Raw genomic sequence first — 19,531 nt, 5'->3', positions numbered from 1 at the left:
TCTCGGTGACGCGTAAAACGCCCAAGTTAAATTAAAATATTGCAAATTTGTTTCTTAGTTCGCTTCTACATTACGAAACAATTTTTCCAGTCTTCTCTAAATGTCAAGTCTTCGTGTCTTAAGTCATGTATAGACTTAAGAATTATTAACCATTCCTTGCGTCCCCTAATAGTTAGTTAGTTAGTCAATTCGTGATTGAAAGAGGTTGAAGGGTTTATATGCTCTAATGGAAAAGAAAAATATTTCCTAGTTTTGAGTAACCACTTATATTGAGATATGGGTTGGGTTGTGGGAGGTTCTGAACTGTAATTATGTGTACAGACATTTGTGTTTAATTAAAATGATTATAAAATATAATTAAGCTCATTATTCGACTGAATACGAATATTCAGTAAATCAACAGAAAGTGCCGAATGCCGAACATAAAAGGTTTATTAATAACTCGATAACCATCGAATCTGACAACAGACATTTCAATCCATAATGTAATTTAATTTCGATCGCAGCTTCGAATTGAATGTAATCTGGTTAAATCGTAGTAAATTTGCATCATACTTAATTATCTACTTATATTGATTTTTAAAAATATTTTATTGTACATAGGATGACGAGGATGAAGATGATACTGAGACCTGCGTCAGCCCAGAGACTTGCGCGCCGCAGCCGTTCCCCAGGCATACGGTGCCGCAGCAAACTGCCCCTAAACCTTGGAAAAGGACCGGTAAGCTTATTGTTATTATTAATTCTATTACCCAATAAACTTGTGTGATCCACGTCTGCTGGGCGAACACGGCTTGGGAAGGAGTATAGAATGTATTGAGCAGTATTGAGAACGCGGATGGCTTCATTCACAATCGCAGGCTTACGCAGGATATCCTTCATTATTAACATTTGGATGATGTTAATTTTGGTAATTTATAACTTTATTGTCGAAGCTATTAATTATATACTCATTCTAATTGTTTAAACGTTTAACAAAAAAAGAATTATAATGGATTGATCCATTTATATAAGCATGGAAAATGTGTGGAAGTCGGCTAAAGTATAGCACTTTCTCCTCAACGCACGCCCCTTTGTCGGAATAGTCGCGGGAGAGACGCCACGTGCTCCGCCGCGCACGCGCATCTCCCATCACGAGTACCACCAGTTCTGCGACGAGACCCTCGAATGTATGACTGCATGTTGTGACGTCACGCTTTCGTATATTGCTATCTCATTTATTTGCAAGTGTAGCTTACGCATTTGATTCTAACAAAATATGACAGTTATTTTAGTGAAAAATGTGTTTCGGTTAACCTAATATAACTATATAGTTTATTGACAAAGTTCGTATATCTTTTGAAGTGTATAAGAATTAATGAATCATTATACGCTCTAAAAAATTAATAATTTAGTAATGTTTAATCATATTTATACTTAGCAGTATGTTATAGTGAAGGTAAATATTTAAAACCTCTGCGTCAACACAATTTAAGTATTTATTTTTAATATTCCGACAGTTTTTGAACGTTTTAAAAGCTTAATTGCCAGCTATAAATTTTCAAGATCTCATAAAATATAAATATGGATTTTATGTTGTTTATTGTACATTTAATTTTATAAGGTCATTTAAGAGTAGTACAAAAAGTCAAGGCGCATTTCTGCCTAACCTACAATTCTTTGGGCACTTGGTAACGGTTCTTTTGACCCGCTAAACTATAAACAGGTTTTGTTTAGATCGTATTTAATATGGCATTTTTTATAAATTATACGGAATTCGATATTATCTTTCGATTTTTGAAATCACATAAATTATTATTTGAATCAATATTTGTATTTTCTCTATATTTTATGACATTGTCAGAATATTAGACGCGCTTCTAGATAAAATAATGTAGCCAATATAAATAAATAAATTAGAAATTTGACAGTTCTTACCTCTCTAAATTATTTTGGCCTATCTTAGAATTGGCTAATTTCAACATAGTTTAGCTACGAAATAATTAATATCGTTTTATCTAGCTATAGTAAAATTATTTCATTAACATGACTTAAATGTTTGTTTTTATTTATTGCTATTTAATTGAATAGTAACAAGGATTTTATTAATGCTTTGAATGTTCGACTTGCTTTAACCGAGTTTTTAACTTTGTTGATTTTTAGTTTTAAGTATTACTTTATTCTAAATAAAACCCAATGGAAATACGTTCATATAATTATGTCATATTAGACTTCATTCAAATATAGCTCATATTTTCAAAGTATAAATCGTTCCGTTCACTCGTTCAATCGACCTAACACGTTTTATTGTTGTAGCCTATGACCTCGCGACGCAGTGCCCGTCCCGGCGCGCGTCGATGCGACGTCACACCGTCACACATCCCCCCTGCCCGCCCACCGACGGCGCGCAATCGCTGCCACACTCCAGGTAAACTTTAGACGACGACAGCGCCAAAGGAGATCATCGAGCATCTGTTTGTTGGTTTAATCCACATAGATTATGAGAGCTTGTCCTGAACAGTCTTCGGTTTCATTATAATGAATAAATATTCTGTTAATGTTATGTGAAAATTACATGACATAAAAATATATTGAAGCGTTTGTGCATAATAGCTCCATTGAATTAATATTCTAAAAACTATTAACCTAAATAAAAAAATATCTTTTGTTGCTCTTAGATGCTATTTTTACAAACGAGCTTGAAATATTTCACGTAAATACTTAATATATTTTTTGAATACTATAAAAATAGTGTCTGGACTAGCCATTTCTACTCTGGAGCGAAGCTAACCGCTCTTATAAAACACGGCCTTAGTGTCAAGAGTCAGCTTTCGATCAAATAACACTGGAATTTAATTCAGACGGTGCATTGGAATTTAATTTTCATCGTTAGCATATATTCTACTACAGATGCTATCTACATTGCCTTGACAAACAGATAAGCAAATCTTATTTTTTTAAATCAGCTAAAATTTTATTTTTGTCGTTTAATTTCGAGAAATATTCATTTTGCTAATGCATAGTAGAAATGTCTATGAAGCTTTATTTAAAAGCGGCCCAATAAAAAATTATTCTTAAGTTTTGTATATAGTCGTCGACGACTTTAAAGAAACTCATAACTCAAACTTTACTTTTGCCAAAAGTTGTTAACGAATTACTATAGGAAATGAAACAAATTTGTATATTCAATTGTTAACTCTACTCCACAGGCCAGGATCAAGGGCATCGTGTGCGGGTGCGGCGTCCCTCGCTAGCAGCGACGCGGACGCACAGTTGGGCGAGTTGTCTTGGTCTCGATCCTCGCTGCAGGACGAGCTCATCAAGTCGGTTAGTGGCAGCCCCACCCATCCGCATGTGAGTTGCTTGAATAGAAATGCTTTTTTGTAGTATTAGAAAAAATATATATTTTGTGCGAATTTACAACACAATTATGTATGAAAATGTTGTAATGTACTCAAACTACTCATTGATTTGTCATCGAGTATTCGATCTTAGATCGTTTCAACCTAAATAAAAAAAAGATGTCAATTATTATTGAAAGCTGTTGAAATCAGATTTTAAATACATTGTTCTCTTTATAAGTAAGGAGTATCTGCAAATCAAATCAAATGGATTTCTTGCTTATTTCAAGAACTATTAAAAAAAGTCCTCTGGGTCACGTGTAATTTACAATTTATTTCAAAAACCGTAACGATATAGTCTTCTTCGCACATTAAAGTGTCTCAACTTAAAAAATTAAAAATCGATCCTAAATAGGTTTGTAGTTTTCCAGGATTAAATTGAAATGGAATCAAATTTCTGTTGCCGATATTATTGGGTCTGAAAAGATTTTGCATGTTAACGAAAAGGAAGTAAGTTCTGATGCTTAGCCAACTTTTGGTGCACTAAAGTCAAACATTAGGATGCAATAGAATTGGTAGATGAGCTCGTAGTGATCCCAAAAACGCTTCTGTGTTACCTAAACAACCACACGGTCTGTAGACGTCCTATTTTTCCTAATTTTTAATTATTATTTTCGTCCATTTATTATAGTTTGCAGTTGTTCAGTAGATACATTTTAGTGTGTGTGTTTTATTGCATCATTGAATAATTATTATATTTTTAATTTCTTCTCGAGTTTAAACTTATTTTTAAATACTTTTATTCAATTTAAATCAAGGATTTAGGCTTAAAAAGGTTTATGAATTTAGTCTTAGATGTATTTCATTGAAATGTTGTACGTTCATTGTAAACTGTGCGTAGTTGGAAAGGAAGAAATGATTAAAAATTTTTGTTGCCATATAAGTTGATCTACGAAATGATTTCTTAATAAACACTATTGTAAATCGACGCAACTTTCATAATTTCATTTTAATTTTTCAAAGTCGAATGTAGTTTTTTAAATCCTGTGTATGCTTTAATAAAAAAGAGAAAATATTTATCAAATTATAGAAATGTAAATAAAGATCAATAAAGTAACATTTGCATCGTTTAGATGTATTTTATATTATTCAGAAATAGAGCATCAGTATTTATATTTTTCAAAAATAGAGCATCGATAAAATTATAAGAGACGTCAGTTTCGATATTTTGCATGTTAGTTTGTTGAGATTTAAAATTTTGTAAATATTTAGTTATAAATAGGATGTACTAATGTTAACTTTATTTTTAATTACAGAAACAATGGCAAGATGCGATAATGTCCGACGATCGACTCTCTCTGACGCTAGAAGAAATTGTTCATATCCGGTCCGTGTTGACTAAAGCGGAACTAGAAGTCCTGCCCGTCGAGGGTAGGGTCAAAGAAGATGTGGAAAAACGAAGGGTAAGTAAATATATATGTAGTTCATAAAACTAGAGATTGAATTGCCTACACTACTTGATACTGTACAAAATAAAAGTGGCAAGGTTAATTTTTCTTTTAAAATAAATAGTTTTTTTTTAATTTTTTATTTCTATAAATATCTTTTTCGTTTATAGGTATGCTTCCTATGTTTGAAGACACGGTTCGGTATTTTCGGCCCCTGGGGCCAGAAGTGTAAGCTGTGCAAAAAGACTGTCTGTCAAAAATGTTGTTCGAAGGTACGTTGGCTACTGATCCAAACGGAACGTGATATAAATTCTGGGAAGATGCTTGCAGTTGTACAATTTGCCTGTTACGTTTCAGATGCGTATCCCGACGGAGCACTTCGCGCACGTGCCGGTAGCGCTACTCAGCCCGTCTCTGCTGCCGTCGCCCGACGACGAGCCGCAGTCCTTCCCGCGCTCGCTCATGGCGCGCCTCGTGGCGCCCGAACACAACGTGAGTGCCCGACACGCGCACGTAACGTCAGATACACTCGCCACCTTTTCAATATTACTTGTTTGATTTTCCTAAAATAGTCCTTTATGTACTTTTTTAAATGTTGATGGAAATCCCAAATTATTTTAATGTTGGACGAAGGTTAGATGTATTTTTCTATCTTAAAATTATTATTTTATTATTAACTGATATATAGTCTGGAAATTGGAACCTAATCTACCTTTCTATGGTATTTCGATATCAATGAATTCTTGTTTAATATTATATGTGAAAATTAGAAAGCTGTCGCCAGGAATACCACTGCGACCTTCGGTACAGCTCGAGTGTTGAATTAACGCCATGGTCGTGTGCGTCAGGTGACGGTGGACAACTCGGTGGGCTCGGCGCCGAGCAGCCCGGCGCGCGCGCGGCGCTGCGCCACGTCGGCGCCCGGCTCGCGCGGCGCGTCCGCGCTCGGCTTCGCGGAGCCGCTGCCGAGCGTCGCCATCGCGCGCGCCGACGGGCCCGGCAGCATGCCCTGCGTGTCCACGCCGCTCTCCACGATGTCCACTCTCGAGCGCAGGTACGACGATGTTGTTTAAAATACACTCACTCGATGCGCACCATAACCTATTATCGATATACGTATCGATCATTTTATGTCTAATCACTAGCGCACGTGTTAAAAATTGCAACTAAGTATTGAACTGTCAAATATTAATTTTTTTTTTAATATTTTTACCAATGTACCACAATAGTTAATGGCAATACGAATAATGATATAGTACACATAGGATTCGACTCGGAATAGCGAGCGACGTTCGGCTCGCACGTGACTCACGCGCCTCGTGTTGCAGGGCGCGCTACGGGCGCGCGGCGACGGGCGTGTCCGCGGCGGAGCGCCTGCGCGGCGTGCAGATGGCCGTGTGCCACGACTGCAAGGCGATGGTGCTGCAGATCATCAAGTCGTCCCGCGCGTCCCGCTCGGCGTCCCGCGACCGCGCGCTGCGCCACCTCACGCTGGACCTGGCGCCCGTGTACACGGCGGACTGTTAGCCGCCCGGCGACCGTTACCGCGCTGAGTTTTGAGCTGAGGCTGCCGATTTGTCCCAATTTTTTTTACTTTGTTTAGTTTTATAAACAATATGAGGGTTACTGTTTCGTTTCGATGCGTATTGCTGACCCCGATCGAGGGCCCGATTTATAGTGACGACCCGATTTTCAGTCTGTAACCCCTCCGGTAGCCTTACTCGAATCGACCTCGTGACGAAAACGACGTATCGACACACTCGGCTCTGCTCCCGTACAATGTTAAAGGCACAATAATCTTGGAATCGCCATCGTTTCGAATCGACGCTCAAAAAACTTTCTACTGGATGATCAAGCGACTGAAATCGGATCGACGGATGATTTGAAACGTTACACGTCAGTAATAGATGTTGCAGATAGAAAAATTATAGTGAGAATGTTTCGAGTAGTTTCATGAAAACAAAGAGCTTCCGAGGTTGTGTAGAATCTACGTTGTGTTTGTAGATGGACTGTGATCCGACACTTGTAGACGAATGACTTTTGACAATACTCTATGACTTTTGACAGATAGTGAAACACATTTTTTTTTTAATTTGTCGCACAAACGATTTCACGATAAAATTATATTTACAATAAAACAGTTGCAATCAGAGATATTCACAGTAAATATATTGAATGATATACTAATTAAATTTTAAAATATTCCAAGAAATTAACTAAAATAATATTTTGTCACTTTTATGTAATAGATATTTATATATTTTTTCCTAGATTTTATGATATGTCTACAATTTGAATGTGAATCAAAATAATCTGTGTTCAAAATAAATGTGCTATGAATGTTATAGTATGAAGATGTGATGTTATATTATAAACGTTGAGAGATTGTTCTCGTATATTCCATGTTACGTGTTAATTCAAACTGAAGCGTACCATCATTTCCCGCTTATGACTTACGTGAGGCATATTTAAGCTACATTTTCTTTGACATTCAACGCTAATAGCGATATTATAGAATGTTACTTTCCTGTGCCATATAAACAGATCATTAAATAAGACAGCAGAATAAAGGCCACACGTGTACAAATATAAGTTATTACTATGTGCGTGGTTTGAGTGAAATAAGCAAAAAGTTTCTATATGTTACTATTTATTTTCTGTGAGCTTTAAAGATGGTGGATATCGAATTGGATACTGGTCATATATTTTAAAATAATTTAAATTTATAAAAATTAATGGGGATTCTGTTACTTTTGTTGCTTTTTGCTAAAAATAACAATTATTCCGAATTATAAATTTTGTTGAGATACATTGAGTGAACATTCTGTTTGGAATTTCATTTGATAACTCAGTGTTAAATAATTTAAATATAGGCGTGTATGTAATTACTTTTTTATATTGTGACAATACTTTCTTGATAAAGATTCAATTTCATATTCAAAATTTATAATCTCATCTTATCTTACTATTTAGTAGTCAATATTTTTATTACAACTATTCTGAATGGCGAAGTTTCATTAAAATTAAATTTTTCTTTTAAAAATATTTTCTCGGTTTATTATATTTATCTATAAATTAATATTTTTCATACTTTAAACAATCAAAGATCAACGATCATATAGCCTATAAGGATAGTGCAATTTATTTTTAATATGTGTGACCAGTATTTAATTTATTTTATTTAAGTAGTTTTTCGATCAATATATTCGTTCACCCATTTCATTCATAACTTAGTTTTATTTAGATGTATTTAAATTATTTTGCCAAATACATATGTAATCACTATACTTTTGTAAATATAGAATCATTTAGTGTCATCATAAAATCGGTTACGTAATTATTTAGTTATAGATTTCGATGTTCATAAAAAGTGTAATTTTATCTTAAGCTTCTTAAGAACTGGGATTTCCTCGAAATTATTATAATAATCAAAAGAATAAACATTAATTAAATGTATATTCGAACAGGAATCCAGCCTTACAACACACACCCACTGTTTTAGAATTATGTTTTTTTTTTTTGGTACTGATAAGAAAGACAATTTTTATCATTATTTAATTTTTGTATTAACATACTAAATTTATTATAATTTGAAATTTTGGCCCAATATAAAAATGACTTACCATTTGATTGCATATTCTGTGTATTTCAATAATAATTTTATTTATTTAACCCATTAATGTAATTCGTAAATTAAAATTGAATTCCCAGTTATAAAAAATTGTAAATGTATGTAAATTTTAGTAGTCTATATTAGATGTTACGTAGATTGTAATCGTCTAAAGCATACATAAAGTAAAAAATGAAAACGGTAACGATATTAAAAACAATTACAAATCAATTTTTGTCTTTCATTCTTTACACTATTATATTACTGCAAAGAAATTCCTGTTAAGATTACCATGTGCACCTATAACTTTCATTCGCACCACATTATCCCCTTTCACACATACAAACTTAAACTTAACTTAAGTATACTTCTTAAGTATTTGCGAAAGTTGCTAATTCTAGAAGATTTGTTATAGAATTCTTAATCTAAGACTATATTTCAGGTACATGATAGTAAATATTATAATTGAAGAATGTCAATTATCGATATCTTCAAATAAAATATAATTTTAGATGTATGATTAATATATATTTATTAGACTTAATCTTATAGTTCGTTTTAATAATTATTTTAAGATAATTTTAACGAAAATATATAAAATTGAACTATGTCGAACAACTTATTTTTGTTGGTCGTTTAAATGAACGTAAAAGATTGCTCATTAAAGTAAAAAACTGCCCTAGCGGTCCTTGATTAATTATTATTTATATATTTGTTTTTTTTAAAAAACCTTTTTTTAAATATCGAATGAAATTTTTAAATTACAGTTCTAGATTGAATTTTGTTTTAATGAAATATTTAATGAAGCTTGAATTAGTTCGAAAACTTCATGTAAAAATAAATTTATTTATAAAATTTTAATTGAAGAAAAATAATACCGTCTAATTTTTAGTTAATAATTCTTAACGCTGCCAAAGTTGTTTTAAATGGCTTAAAATAAATATTCTATAAATGCCACAACATAAAGGCACAATTCTAGTTTACATTGAAGGTCACATCCTCGGCAATCAGCCGGAAAGGAAACACTTATAACAAATCACTGCGACATTGTAACAAAGTATTTTAAGGATGTATTATTATTACACTAAGTGGTAGGTATATTCCCTAAGCACAGGCATACTCATAAATAGGCTTCAGGCATACTGTCAAAAGGTTCCTCTAGACAATTAACCTTTTATTAACTAGTTAAGTTTAACACATTCGAAACAGAAGAGTAAATAGTATTATCTTCACCCCATTCAGAATAAAATTAAGTAAGAAAAAAAAAATGCCTCTTGCCCTTTAAATCATTATCCATAAAAACGGGTTGAATTGAAGCGATAGCGATGTTTGATTTCGCTCTACGTTAATATAAACTATCAACAAATAAAGATACATAACACATTTATAGTTTAAAAGGAAAAGACAATATTAATCTTTATTCAAACCACAAATAGCCGATTTTTTCCTTATGGGCCCAGGTATAGGTTTGTGATATATGTATTTATAAGCCATTTAAGATGCAAACGTAAAAGGGAGCGTATAAAATAAAATCTAAGGTGTTATGTATGAACGTAACAAAATAACGTGCCTTTATTTACACATGTTAACTTGTGTGTGTCTTTGGAATACAGTGACAAAGTAACAAGTAACAGTTCTTACGGTAAATTTACTTGAGATTACATATGTAGACGGATTAATGACCTTCACCAAATTTTACAACTGATATAAGAGCTAGTATAAATTTGTTTACTAACTATTGAGACAACATAGACAAAATTCCTTTTAAAGTAATATCGACTAGTAGTAAATAAATACTCAAATGTTTACTTTGACTAAAAAGAGCAAAAAATAAAATACACATAAATGTATCACATTTTATTGATTTCTATTGATGAAATTGGTAGATGCTTAAATAAATTGTCTAATAAATAACATCGTTCGTTTAGCCTACGACTAAAAGGCCATCATCGACAAAGGTGTGCGGGGGGATCTCGAGGTTCAGGGGGGCGGGGCCTTTGCGGATGCGTCCGGATGCGTCGTAGTGGGAGCCGTGGCACGGGCAGTAGTAGCCGCCGAAGTCTCCGGCATTGGCAACGGGCACGCAGCCAAGGTGGGTGCACACTCCGATGACCACCAGCCACTTGGGGTTCTGTACGCGCTGGTCGTCGTGTTGTGGGTCACGCAGGGTGTCGACTGCCACTGACTTCTCCGTGGAGATTTCGTTGGCTGTCCTGAAATGTTATAAAAATAATAATATACAATTTTAAGCTACAAATGTAAATAATTATTATATAAAAATAAAACTCAAAAAACAAACTGCCACATCTATAGGTATCTAGGACAGTAAAAAAACAGTAGTATAGATAAATAAATAGATATATTGGAAAATTCGAGAATAAATGTAGCGATTTTGAGAGATTTTAGGAATTTTTCCGATCTTGACTCCACAACACGTATTATTCGAGACTATTTAACTAAACCTTGTTTCAGAAGTATCAGAAGTATCAGGATATTTAATGTATAGAGCAGTTTTAGTGGAAACTATTTTTAACCTAGATGGCACTGGAAAATATCATCTATTATCGAAAAACAGTTTTTGATGCAATTTTTTTACAATAACGACTCGAGTGTCGCCCTCTCAAAGTCGTAAACTGAGAATATGAATTAGGACAAAAACTACTAAGCTTCCAAATTAGAACTCTCTGTGACCCTTTGAAGCCAAAGCACTTTTATGAGTATTGAAGTCATTAGTCTCAATCTATAATTAATTAAAAATTATTAATCGTTTCACAATGATGTGAAATATGGGTTTTTCAGAGTTGGATAATAGTCTAGTGTAATATTTCTTTTTCAATAAGGGCATTGTGAATACCCTTGTGAATAAATTCAGCTCTTCTTTGGTGATGAAAAACTTCAAAAACTGTCTGTAACTTATTAATAGAAACTTTCATACCAATTTTGAAAAATGTTTCCTTAGTGCTAATCTACATTCTATAAAAATTTTAACCTCTTAGGTTTAGGCTATGCATCAGTTTGAGTAAAAATTATATTTTAAATTATAGATTTATTTTTAAATTTTATTATGTAGATTTTGAATAAGTTAGTATAGAACATTGAATTAAGTAAAAAAATCAGTATGTATGTTTCAAGTTCCTGAAGTTTTGGTACATTCATAGCATTAAAAAGTAATTTCAATTAATATTATATTCACTTGGTAGTAGTGCTTTGGGAGGCCTATGTTGCAAAAAATAATCACACGAACTTAGAATAATATAAGTATATTAAATGTTTAGTTATAATTAGATTAAGTTATAGTAAAATAATGTTTTATAAGTTTACAGCAATAAAGGCTAATTTTATTTTTATTTAATTTTATTTTAGTGCTTTGTGGAAGCCTGTCTATATAAACAGTACACACAGACACTACCTAGGTATCATCTGATCATGACATATTCTACCACTAAACAGTAATACTTATTATCGAGGTATTCTGGTTTTATAAGTGAGTGTATCTTAGTTTCCAAGGTTGGTAGCAAAATTCAAGGGATTGTTAATGTCTATGATATGGTGATAAGGTTTGCCTGTTAACTAAATGTTCATTTATTATCTCACTATTATTTCAAAACAATTTGTAAACAATTATCAAATAAATCCTATTGGGAAACATTACACAATATTAAATTGCTATAATATTTGGTTTTATATCTTGCCATTCTTATACTCTCTTTTCATGTGGTATTTTGAGTGTTTTTTAATAAATATTGATTATTATAAACACAATATAACTTTTAGTATAAATTAAATACACACATATAATAAACCTTGCGGGTTGTTCACGGTGGAATGGACTTTCCAATGTTAGCTTTATATTTAGTTCAACACTATTATGATGATTGCTTATTGCTTTAATGAGCTTACTTGAATAAAAATTATTTAGATTATGATTTAAAAGAAATTTAAGGAACATATAAAGAAATAGATTTACCTGTGACGAATGAAAAGAGGCTTTCCACGCCATTTGAAGGTAACTGACTTTCCTTCTGGAATTTCATTCAGTTTGATTTCAATCTTAGCTAAAGCCAACACATCAGCGGCTGCAGCCATTGATGACACAAAATGTGTGACAACAGATTTAGCGGCATAGGCACCAGCAACGCTACCCGCTGAAATATTTCAAGTAGCCATTAAATATCAAAATGAAAATTAAACAAGTACTGTTTTAAAGAGTAATAAATCTTTAAAAAAGTACAAATAATTTTAGTCTTTAATAAAATATATAATATTCTTTATTGAAATTATTAGATTGCATACATCCAAAAAAAAAAAACAATTTATAAATTTGATATATTTGTAATATTGTTCAAATTTATGAAAGAGCATGATATGTATTTAATATTGATTTAGTTTGACTAATTGTACATAATGATATTTCTTTATTTTATCACAATTATATATTTGTGAAAGAAAACAAAATCTAACCTCCAGCAATAAGATAAGTGAAAGATTGGCGTCCGTCAACATTTTCTTCAGCCTTAGATTTCGGGTCCAGAGTTTCCTTACGACGGTATGCTGAGAAGTCAGGATACGCAATATCGGAGTGCGCAAAACGTACTTGAGTTGGCACTGAAATTGACAAGTGTTATGTAATCTGATTTTCCATTAAAATTACGCTTTATTTCATTTCAATATTGTTTTACTTACCACGGCTTCCATGTTTCACTTTAATGTTTTGGATGGGCAGGGCTCCATGAAGTGTCTGCACCGTAGAAGTCTTGGGCAGAGCCTGAACTACCACTTTGTCAGAAGGTAGGGGGACAGATGCAACGACGGGCTTAAGGCCATTCGACACAACATTACATGTAGCTTTAAAAAAAGGAGCTAAATGCCCAGCACGAGATACAGAAGTCATTTTTGTGGAAATTTACGCAATAGAATTGCTTTATATTTTTCGCGATGTGCGATCGCCTCAAATCTTGGGACAAAACGTCAAAGTTGAGGTTGTCTAATATGTCATTTATCGATATAAATATTGCCATGATTAAAAATGAAAAGAAATCTAAAATATATTACATATTATTTTTAATAAATATTTAATTTTGTTTTTAGTTAATATTTTAAAAACTTGATGATTTTTTATTATAAATTAATTTTCACTTTGACTAATTATTGATTAACAGCGCCATCTATGATTGCAATAATAAAACATTAGTCTTATACTCATTGCTGTTCTATTTGATTTTCCATAAGACGTCGCGTAAAGTCTTCAGCAATGGTTGCTTACTTACAGTTTTGTCTTCCATAGGCAGTTAAGATACTCTAGATTATTTTTATTTAATTATTTTGTCATGTACTCAGAGTATTATAATAAAAATATAAATATTATCATAAAAATTACGGCACAGTAACAAACATTAATCAACCCTTATATCGCCAATACACCATGAACCTTGGGAACTAAGATGTTATATCCTTTGTGCTTGTAGTTACACTGCCTCACTCATCCATTAAACAATACTTAAGATTCTTTTTTTTTTCTTATTGATTAGATTATTATATAGATAATTCCTTTAACAAATTCCTAGTTGCCGAAATGACCCTACAAGAACAGGGTGGCAATTTCTCAAGCGCGATTTATGTAAACCTTTGCAATCCTTGCGTTGCATAGTTCTAACTTAAGTATACGAGAATTACTGGGATGTTAATATTTTCTTACACGTATTCGATCAACACTGTAACAAAAACTTGTTAGATTATCCTCAATATATTATGATTATGATAATCCTAAAATTAGGATTTTCATAATCATATTTACTAGTCTATTTGCTACTTACAATATATACACGTAGTTTGTATTAATACACGCCTATTCTTGAAATATTCGTTTTTTTTTAAATTTATTTATATGTCATACGTTTACAGCACTATGCCAGATGCCTCGCAAGTTTTTGGGTTTTATAGTCTAGTTGTATTTTACATTGTTCAAAATCAAAATAAACGCATACAGAATAACAAAGAAACTAATATAAATAATTATTAAATTGATATCAATAGGCACATTGTATTGTCACTTTTTTTAATTTAAATATATTTTATTATATTTCAACTAGATATCCAACAAACGTATATTAAAATTAAATTCGTTTTTATCGTATCCAGCAGTCGCGGATGCGCCAAAACGTGTTAAAATTGTGACTTTGCTCATTTCACACGATTTCTATTCCATAAGCGACCCACGTTTCATTTGTTATCAACTAATATAGCACTTATGATACCCTTCACTGGTAGGAATAAAAAAGAAATCCTATTGCCTACTTCCCACGTATAACCTTGAAGGCAGGTGCTTTGGTGAATTATTAAGGGTATCTAAATAGGTACCTATTCAGTTTATTAAAACACTTATCATTTACGCACTGCAGCTGATATAACTTTAAAATTATGTCAAATAATTACGTATTTGTTAATTATAACATTACGACATTTAAATTTTAACTAAACATCCATATAATCATTATAATTATTGTTATAGTCGTACAATTTGCGTTCGTACATAATTGTTTATTCAATAAATAATGTTTAAAATTTTAAACTTGTGTGCGTGAATAACACATGATTAATATAAAAATAAAAAATACTTTATTAGCATATAAAATTAATTCTTAAGCTAGCATTTATTATATGCGACCTCAAAATATTCCTTGTACCTACCTACGCATAGTTATGTAAACATAATCATGGTCATCACTGCGTTTTGTTCAGCTGTGTCCGTGATCGTCACTGTACGTGTACATATACACCATGCTTATGTGTGCAACGTACACACATCGACGATCATCCTTGATAATACAACTACATACGCATCGAAGCAATAAATAACGTAGTTGAACAGCGTGTGTGTCTCCGACGTTATTGTAATACATACTATGAGCAAGTTACCTACTATGCCTAGTATGTTTTCGACAATCACATTGAGTTCTATAAAAAGCCTAAGCAGTCTTTTAGAAAAAATATTTTTAAATTAAAGTTTTTAATATAATAGTTATAATATATTCATAAATGAATATGAAATTATTTGTGGAGAATAATATAATAAAAATATACATAATGTCTATATTCTTATAAATAATTTAAATTTTTACTACTAATATTCTTCTTTAAGCGCTTAAAAACTTTGCGAAGAATAGCTGCAATAATAGAATAGGATCGCACCAGACTTTCACATAGTTTAGTAGCCCATAATGGTATTGATTTGTTTTCTATTGTAAGTAAATTAAATTTAATGTACAACCATACTGTAACAAGAAAGAGAAAAGTGTAATTTCACATGAAAACGTAAGAAACACCTCGTTACATTTTAAAATATAAACGTAATATATGTAATAAACAGAAACAGCCTTGGAAGATATCAAAATACGTAACTAAACAACAAAGTAGGTACCTACATATAATTCAACTACGATACGCTTACGCTGACCTTAACTTGCATAGTTGAACATTTCCGTAATGCCAGCTCTATGTCGCGTCACGCACAATTTTATACGAAAAAAATATAATTGTGTGCACGGCTGCACGGTCCTAAAGCCATGAGTACAACGTTCCTCGATAGATGGCGTTAGTTGTCTACAATCGTAGGTTTGTGCGTTTCTTAGATGCGTTTCCAAAATGAATAGAGCAAGTTCGAGAGCGAGGTTAGATAATGGCGGCGATGCGCGCGGGGCGCTGTTGGGAGGGACGGCCCAATTTAAAACGCGGCTTGCCCATTACACAATGAATTTATTGCCGCATACGGCTGACACATATTGCGTGCATGTCATGTGCGTTAAGACTGGAATGCTTGAACAATTAACGGGTGAGGTGCGTTCTAATTTTTTGAAAACAAACCTATTAGTGGTCAGGGTTTGTAACGGATTATCGTAACGATTTAAAATTTCAACGGTTAAATCTTAGATTTAATATTAATAAGTGAAACTATGGAAACTCATTTTTATGACAAAATATATAATAAACATTGGCTTACTATCTAAATAATAATAAATTAGGAATATTTAATTATTGCATGAATTAAAAAGTAATTAAGTAAATGATATTTCCTAAAATAAATATTGGATCTAAAATATGAAAGCAGCAAAGAAACGAATAAATTGTAGTGTCAAATACATAGTCGAGTCGAACTGCATTATGTAGGAAAAGTAGGTATACTAATACTTGATTTTTTCCTTGGCTCGGCTCCAAATTGATCGGTCATTTTGTGTAATTTGGCAAGTTTTACGCTTCACCGACACCTGTCGTCACCGACTTCAGTCTGTGAAGTTCAAGTCTAGTTACTTTTATCTTACGTGACTACGGTTGAATTATATTTACTGATACCAGAATCCCTTTGATATAAAAAGAAGAAACAAAATGTAGAGGACGGTTTTTGGCAACGTTTTTCCTTTATTTTCTAAATGTCTTCTAAGGGACCTATTACTCGGTTTCGCCCCAATCTATCTCATTAGAGGAAGCCTTGTTCTACAGTTAGGCTCCAAGAGGCTTATATTATTTCGATTGATTTACCAATTCAGTCGATTATATTAATATTATGCGAAATGTTTAATTTACAATCAATGCGTTCTCTTTTTGTAACGTTCTATTTACAAAATAAGCTACTATTTTAATGTTTTATTTTTAAATCATACGTTAAAAGGAAATGTATGGTGAAAATTGAAAACCATTGGATATGATTTATGAGAAAATTTAAATAATGTCAATAAAAAGACTTTAAACGTATATTACAATAATAGGACTTACAGAACGCAACGTTCACGCGAATAGCAGTCGAACTTGATAGCCGCGTCCTCATGTTGTGATAAATACCTAATTAATTTGATATTTTGACCTGTATTCAAATTATTTTTATTTACTTGACAGTACGTTAACCTACTGAATAAACTTTAGTCCATTTTACATGAATAAAACTGGTTTAGACATGACAAAGGCATGTGAGGGAAGACAAAAAGGGGTTTATAAACCACGATTCGAGAAGTACAATGTCCAAGAATTGTGTATTTTGTTCTCGTACACATTTTAATGTATATTTGAAATATAGTCAAATAAATTTTATATAAAGTAAGTTAAATTTATTAGTAAGTAACACTTTTTTTTTAATTGGTCATTCTGTGTCTGGCCAACCGTGCGCAAAATAACCTGTGTCACGTTTGATAAAAACACGAAAAAGATTAAATTATTTTTGAAGATTTATCGATCGCAATGAGGAAATTCAACGCAGAAATGTAAAAGAATTGTTACTATTGGTGACCTCAATTAAAAAACTCTAGCTTCAGACTTTAGATATAACAATAGAAATTGCAGTATATAGGTATAAGTATGTATATTATCGGTTACACTGTGTAGCACAGATAAAATAAACACCAAAAGTTACAAGATGTTGTATTGTCATGCCAATTAATCATTTAGTATACAATTCGTTAAAATGTGTATTTTTTTAAAATGAATTAACATAGCCAACTAAACAAAATGGAATTACGCGGAAATTGTAAAAAAGACCTTAAGGTTGCCTGGAAGAGATCGCTGTTTAGCGATAAGGTCGCCTCTTGTACATCTTTCTTAAATGTGATTCAACTTTATGTTTACTGGTGTACAATAAAGAGTATTTTGATTTTGATTTGATTTGACCTCCATAAAAGTTGTGCACACCTTTCGTGGCTAATAAAACGATGATTATATAAATAATAAAACATTCCAACAGTTCACCAATACGTTATGTGAAAACTATAATTGAAACAAAATATTTGAAGAGATATCTCTTCTACAGAATGAGAATTCTGCCGTTTAGTCAGTGAATCAAAAGGCAACGTTTTTAAAAATATTTACACAGAAAAAGTATCAAACGGCTTTCCATATTAAAACAGGATGACGTAGATGATAGCCATTCATATGAGTAGCATCGCTGGGGCCACATGCGGAAATCTTCGCGGTCCAAGGACAGAACCAGTTTGAAAGACCGGTATTTTACCACAAGGAAGGGACAGATAAATGGCGAATGTAAACGATTTTATGGAAGAGATATTCTATTGATGTTACATCGGAATTTCATTTGGAAATTACATCCTGATTATTATTACCCAGTCTTAATTTGTAATTGTTGACAGAACGGGAGGATCCTCAACCTCTGAAATAAATAAATCCCTTATTTGTAGATCTCAGGATTTATACTATGAATAATTCGTCTTTTAGACCAATTAACAATTGTAAATACTCAAATGAATAGATATGAAAGTAGTTTAAACCATTTAGTGATTTCAAATAAAAGTAAACGTAATTATTGTATCCAATACAGTCTATAATACAAATTAGGAATCTATTGTATTCAACGAAATTGTGTAAATCGACCCGACATTGCGCTTGCGCATGTAGAATAAATACTCAAAGTCTTTGTAAGCAAGTCGAATTAGATTATGGAGGGTCACAAGTAAATGGGTCAAGGCGTGCTATGATATCGTAACAGTGACATTCGGGAGCCACTTCCGTTTGTCCGTAAAATAAACACGAGCATAAGAATATGGTCATAGAAATATTCAATATCCAATTTCTGACCAATTATCGTGGCGATATGCGACGAAAAGATTAAAATCGAGCTGTGATATTTTATTATAACCTGGAAAAGCAGCTCTTGTAAGATTTGAAAGCTCTGTGAATTTAAATAAATATGAGCCACGCGGCATGTTTATCAGTGAAAAATTTAATTTAACTGGCGTGTCGATGATGTGTTCAAGCAGCACATGTAAAAATCTATTGAATTCGATATATTTATATTTTAATTTCGAATAACGTATAATTGATGTATAAACGACATGAATAACTTAAGATGCAGTTTGTTTAAGTGAAAGAATGAGAGATTGCTTTTAATTAAATTTTACTAATAAATAAAAATTGTTAGTATGTGCAAGTATTATTTAAAACCTTCCGTCTTTTCGTTTATTTCGTGAGTTTACATATTGATGATCTATTTAGATAGTGATAGTTGTTTGGGTTGAATTTATATTTTGAAACTCTCTTTACGTTGCATGTCTCTTCTTCATATAGATTGGAGTTTTACCAAACAGTCTCGGTGATGTGTTGATTACGCATGAAACAGATTTACATTCAACTTATGCAGGTTTCCCTTATATTATTAA

General features: G+C 32.3%; 2 protein-coding genes across 6 annotated transcripts in view; one reads left to right on the top strand and one right to left on the bottom strand.

The window, feature by feature from the left end:
• LOC113395802 (protein spire) overlaps nucleotides 1–8,609 on the top strand; it is a 145,782-nt gene extending 137,173 nt beyond the window's left edge. For 2 of the 5 annotated variants that reach the window (XM_026633492.2, XM_026633490.2), the window contains 9 exons: nucleotides 604–721; nucleotides 1,086–1,169; nucleotides 2,296–2,407; nucleotides 3,189–3,333; nucleotides 4,637–4,783; nucleotides 4,939–5,040; nucleotides 5,126–5,260; nucleotides 5,617–5,822; nucleotides 6,097–8,609. In XM_026633492.2, coding sequence (XP_026489277.2) covers nucleotides 604–721; nucleotides 1,086–1,169; nucleotides 2,296–2,407; nucleotides 3,189–3,333; nucleotides 4,637–4,783; nucleotides 4,939–5,040; nucleotides 5,126–5,260; nucleotides 5,617–5,822; nucleotides 6,097–6,295 — 1,248 coding nt within the window. In that variant the 3' untranslated portion in view covers nucleotides 6,296–8,609. The remainder of the gene's footprint in view (nucleotides 1–603; nucleotides 722–1,085; nucleotides 1,170–2,295; nucleotides 2,408–3,188; nucleotides 3,334–4,636; nucleotides 4,784–4,938; nucleotides 5,041–5,125; nucleotides 5,261–5,616; nucleotides 5,823–6,096) is intronic. The other 3 variants (XM_026633495.2, XM_026633493.2, XM_026633491.2) reach the window with 2 other exon arrangements.
• A 1,613-nt stretch (nucleotides 8,610–10,222) lies between these two features.
• LOC113395814 (cytochrome b-c1 complex subunit Rieske, mitochondrial) lies at nucleotides 10,223–13,363 on the bottom strand. Its single transcript, XM_026633505.2, has 4 exons — nucleotides 13,062–13,363; nucleotides 12,840–12,983; nucleotides 12,346–12,523; nucleotides 10,223–10,591 (listed from the first exon to the last, which is right to left on the bottom strand). Exons 1-4 carry the CDS (start codon nucleotides 13,267–13,269, stop codon nucleotides 10,303–10,305), a joined length of 819 nt encoding a protein of 272 aa, XP_026489290.1. The 5' UTR covers nucleotides 13,270–13,363; the 3' UTR covers nucleotides 10,223–10,302.
• Between the last annotated feature and the right edge of the window lie 6,168 nt (nucleotides 13,364–19,531).

The sequence above is a fragment of the Vanessa tameamea genome, chromosome 4, assembly GCF_037043105.1.
Source record: "Vanessa tameamea isolate UH-Manoa-2023 chromosome 4, ilVanTame1 primary haplotype, whole genome shotgun sequence".
In the NCBI taxonomy this organism is placed as follows: Eukaryota; Metazoa; Arthropoda; class Insecta; order Lepidoptera; family Nymphalidae; genus Vanessa; species Vanessa tameamea.
The sequence above is the reverse complement of the archived record's forward strand: the minus strand, read 5'-3'. Positions and strand labels throughout refer to the sequence as shown.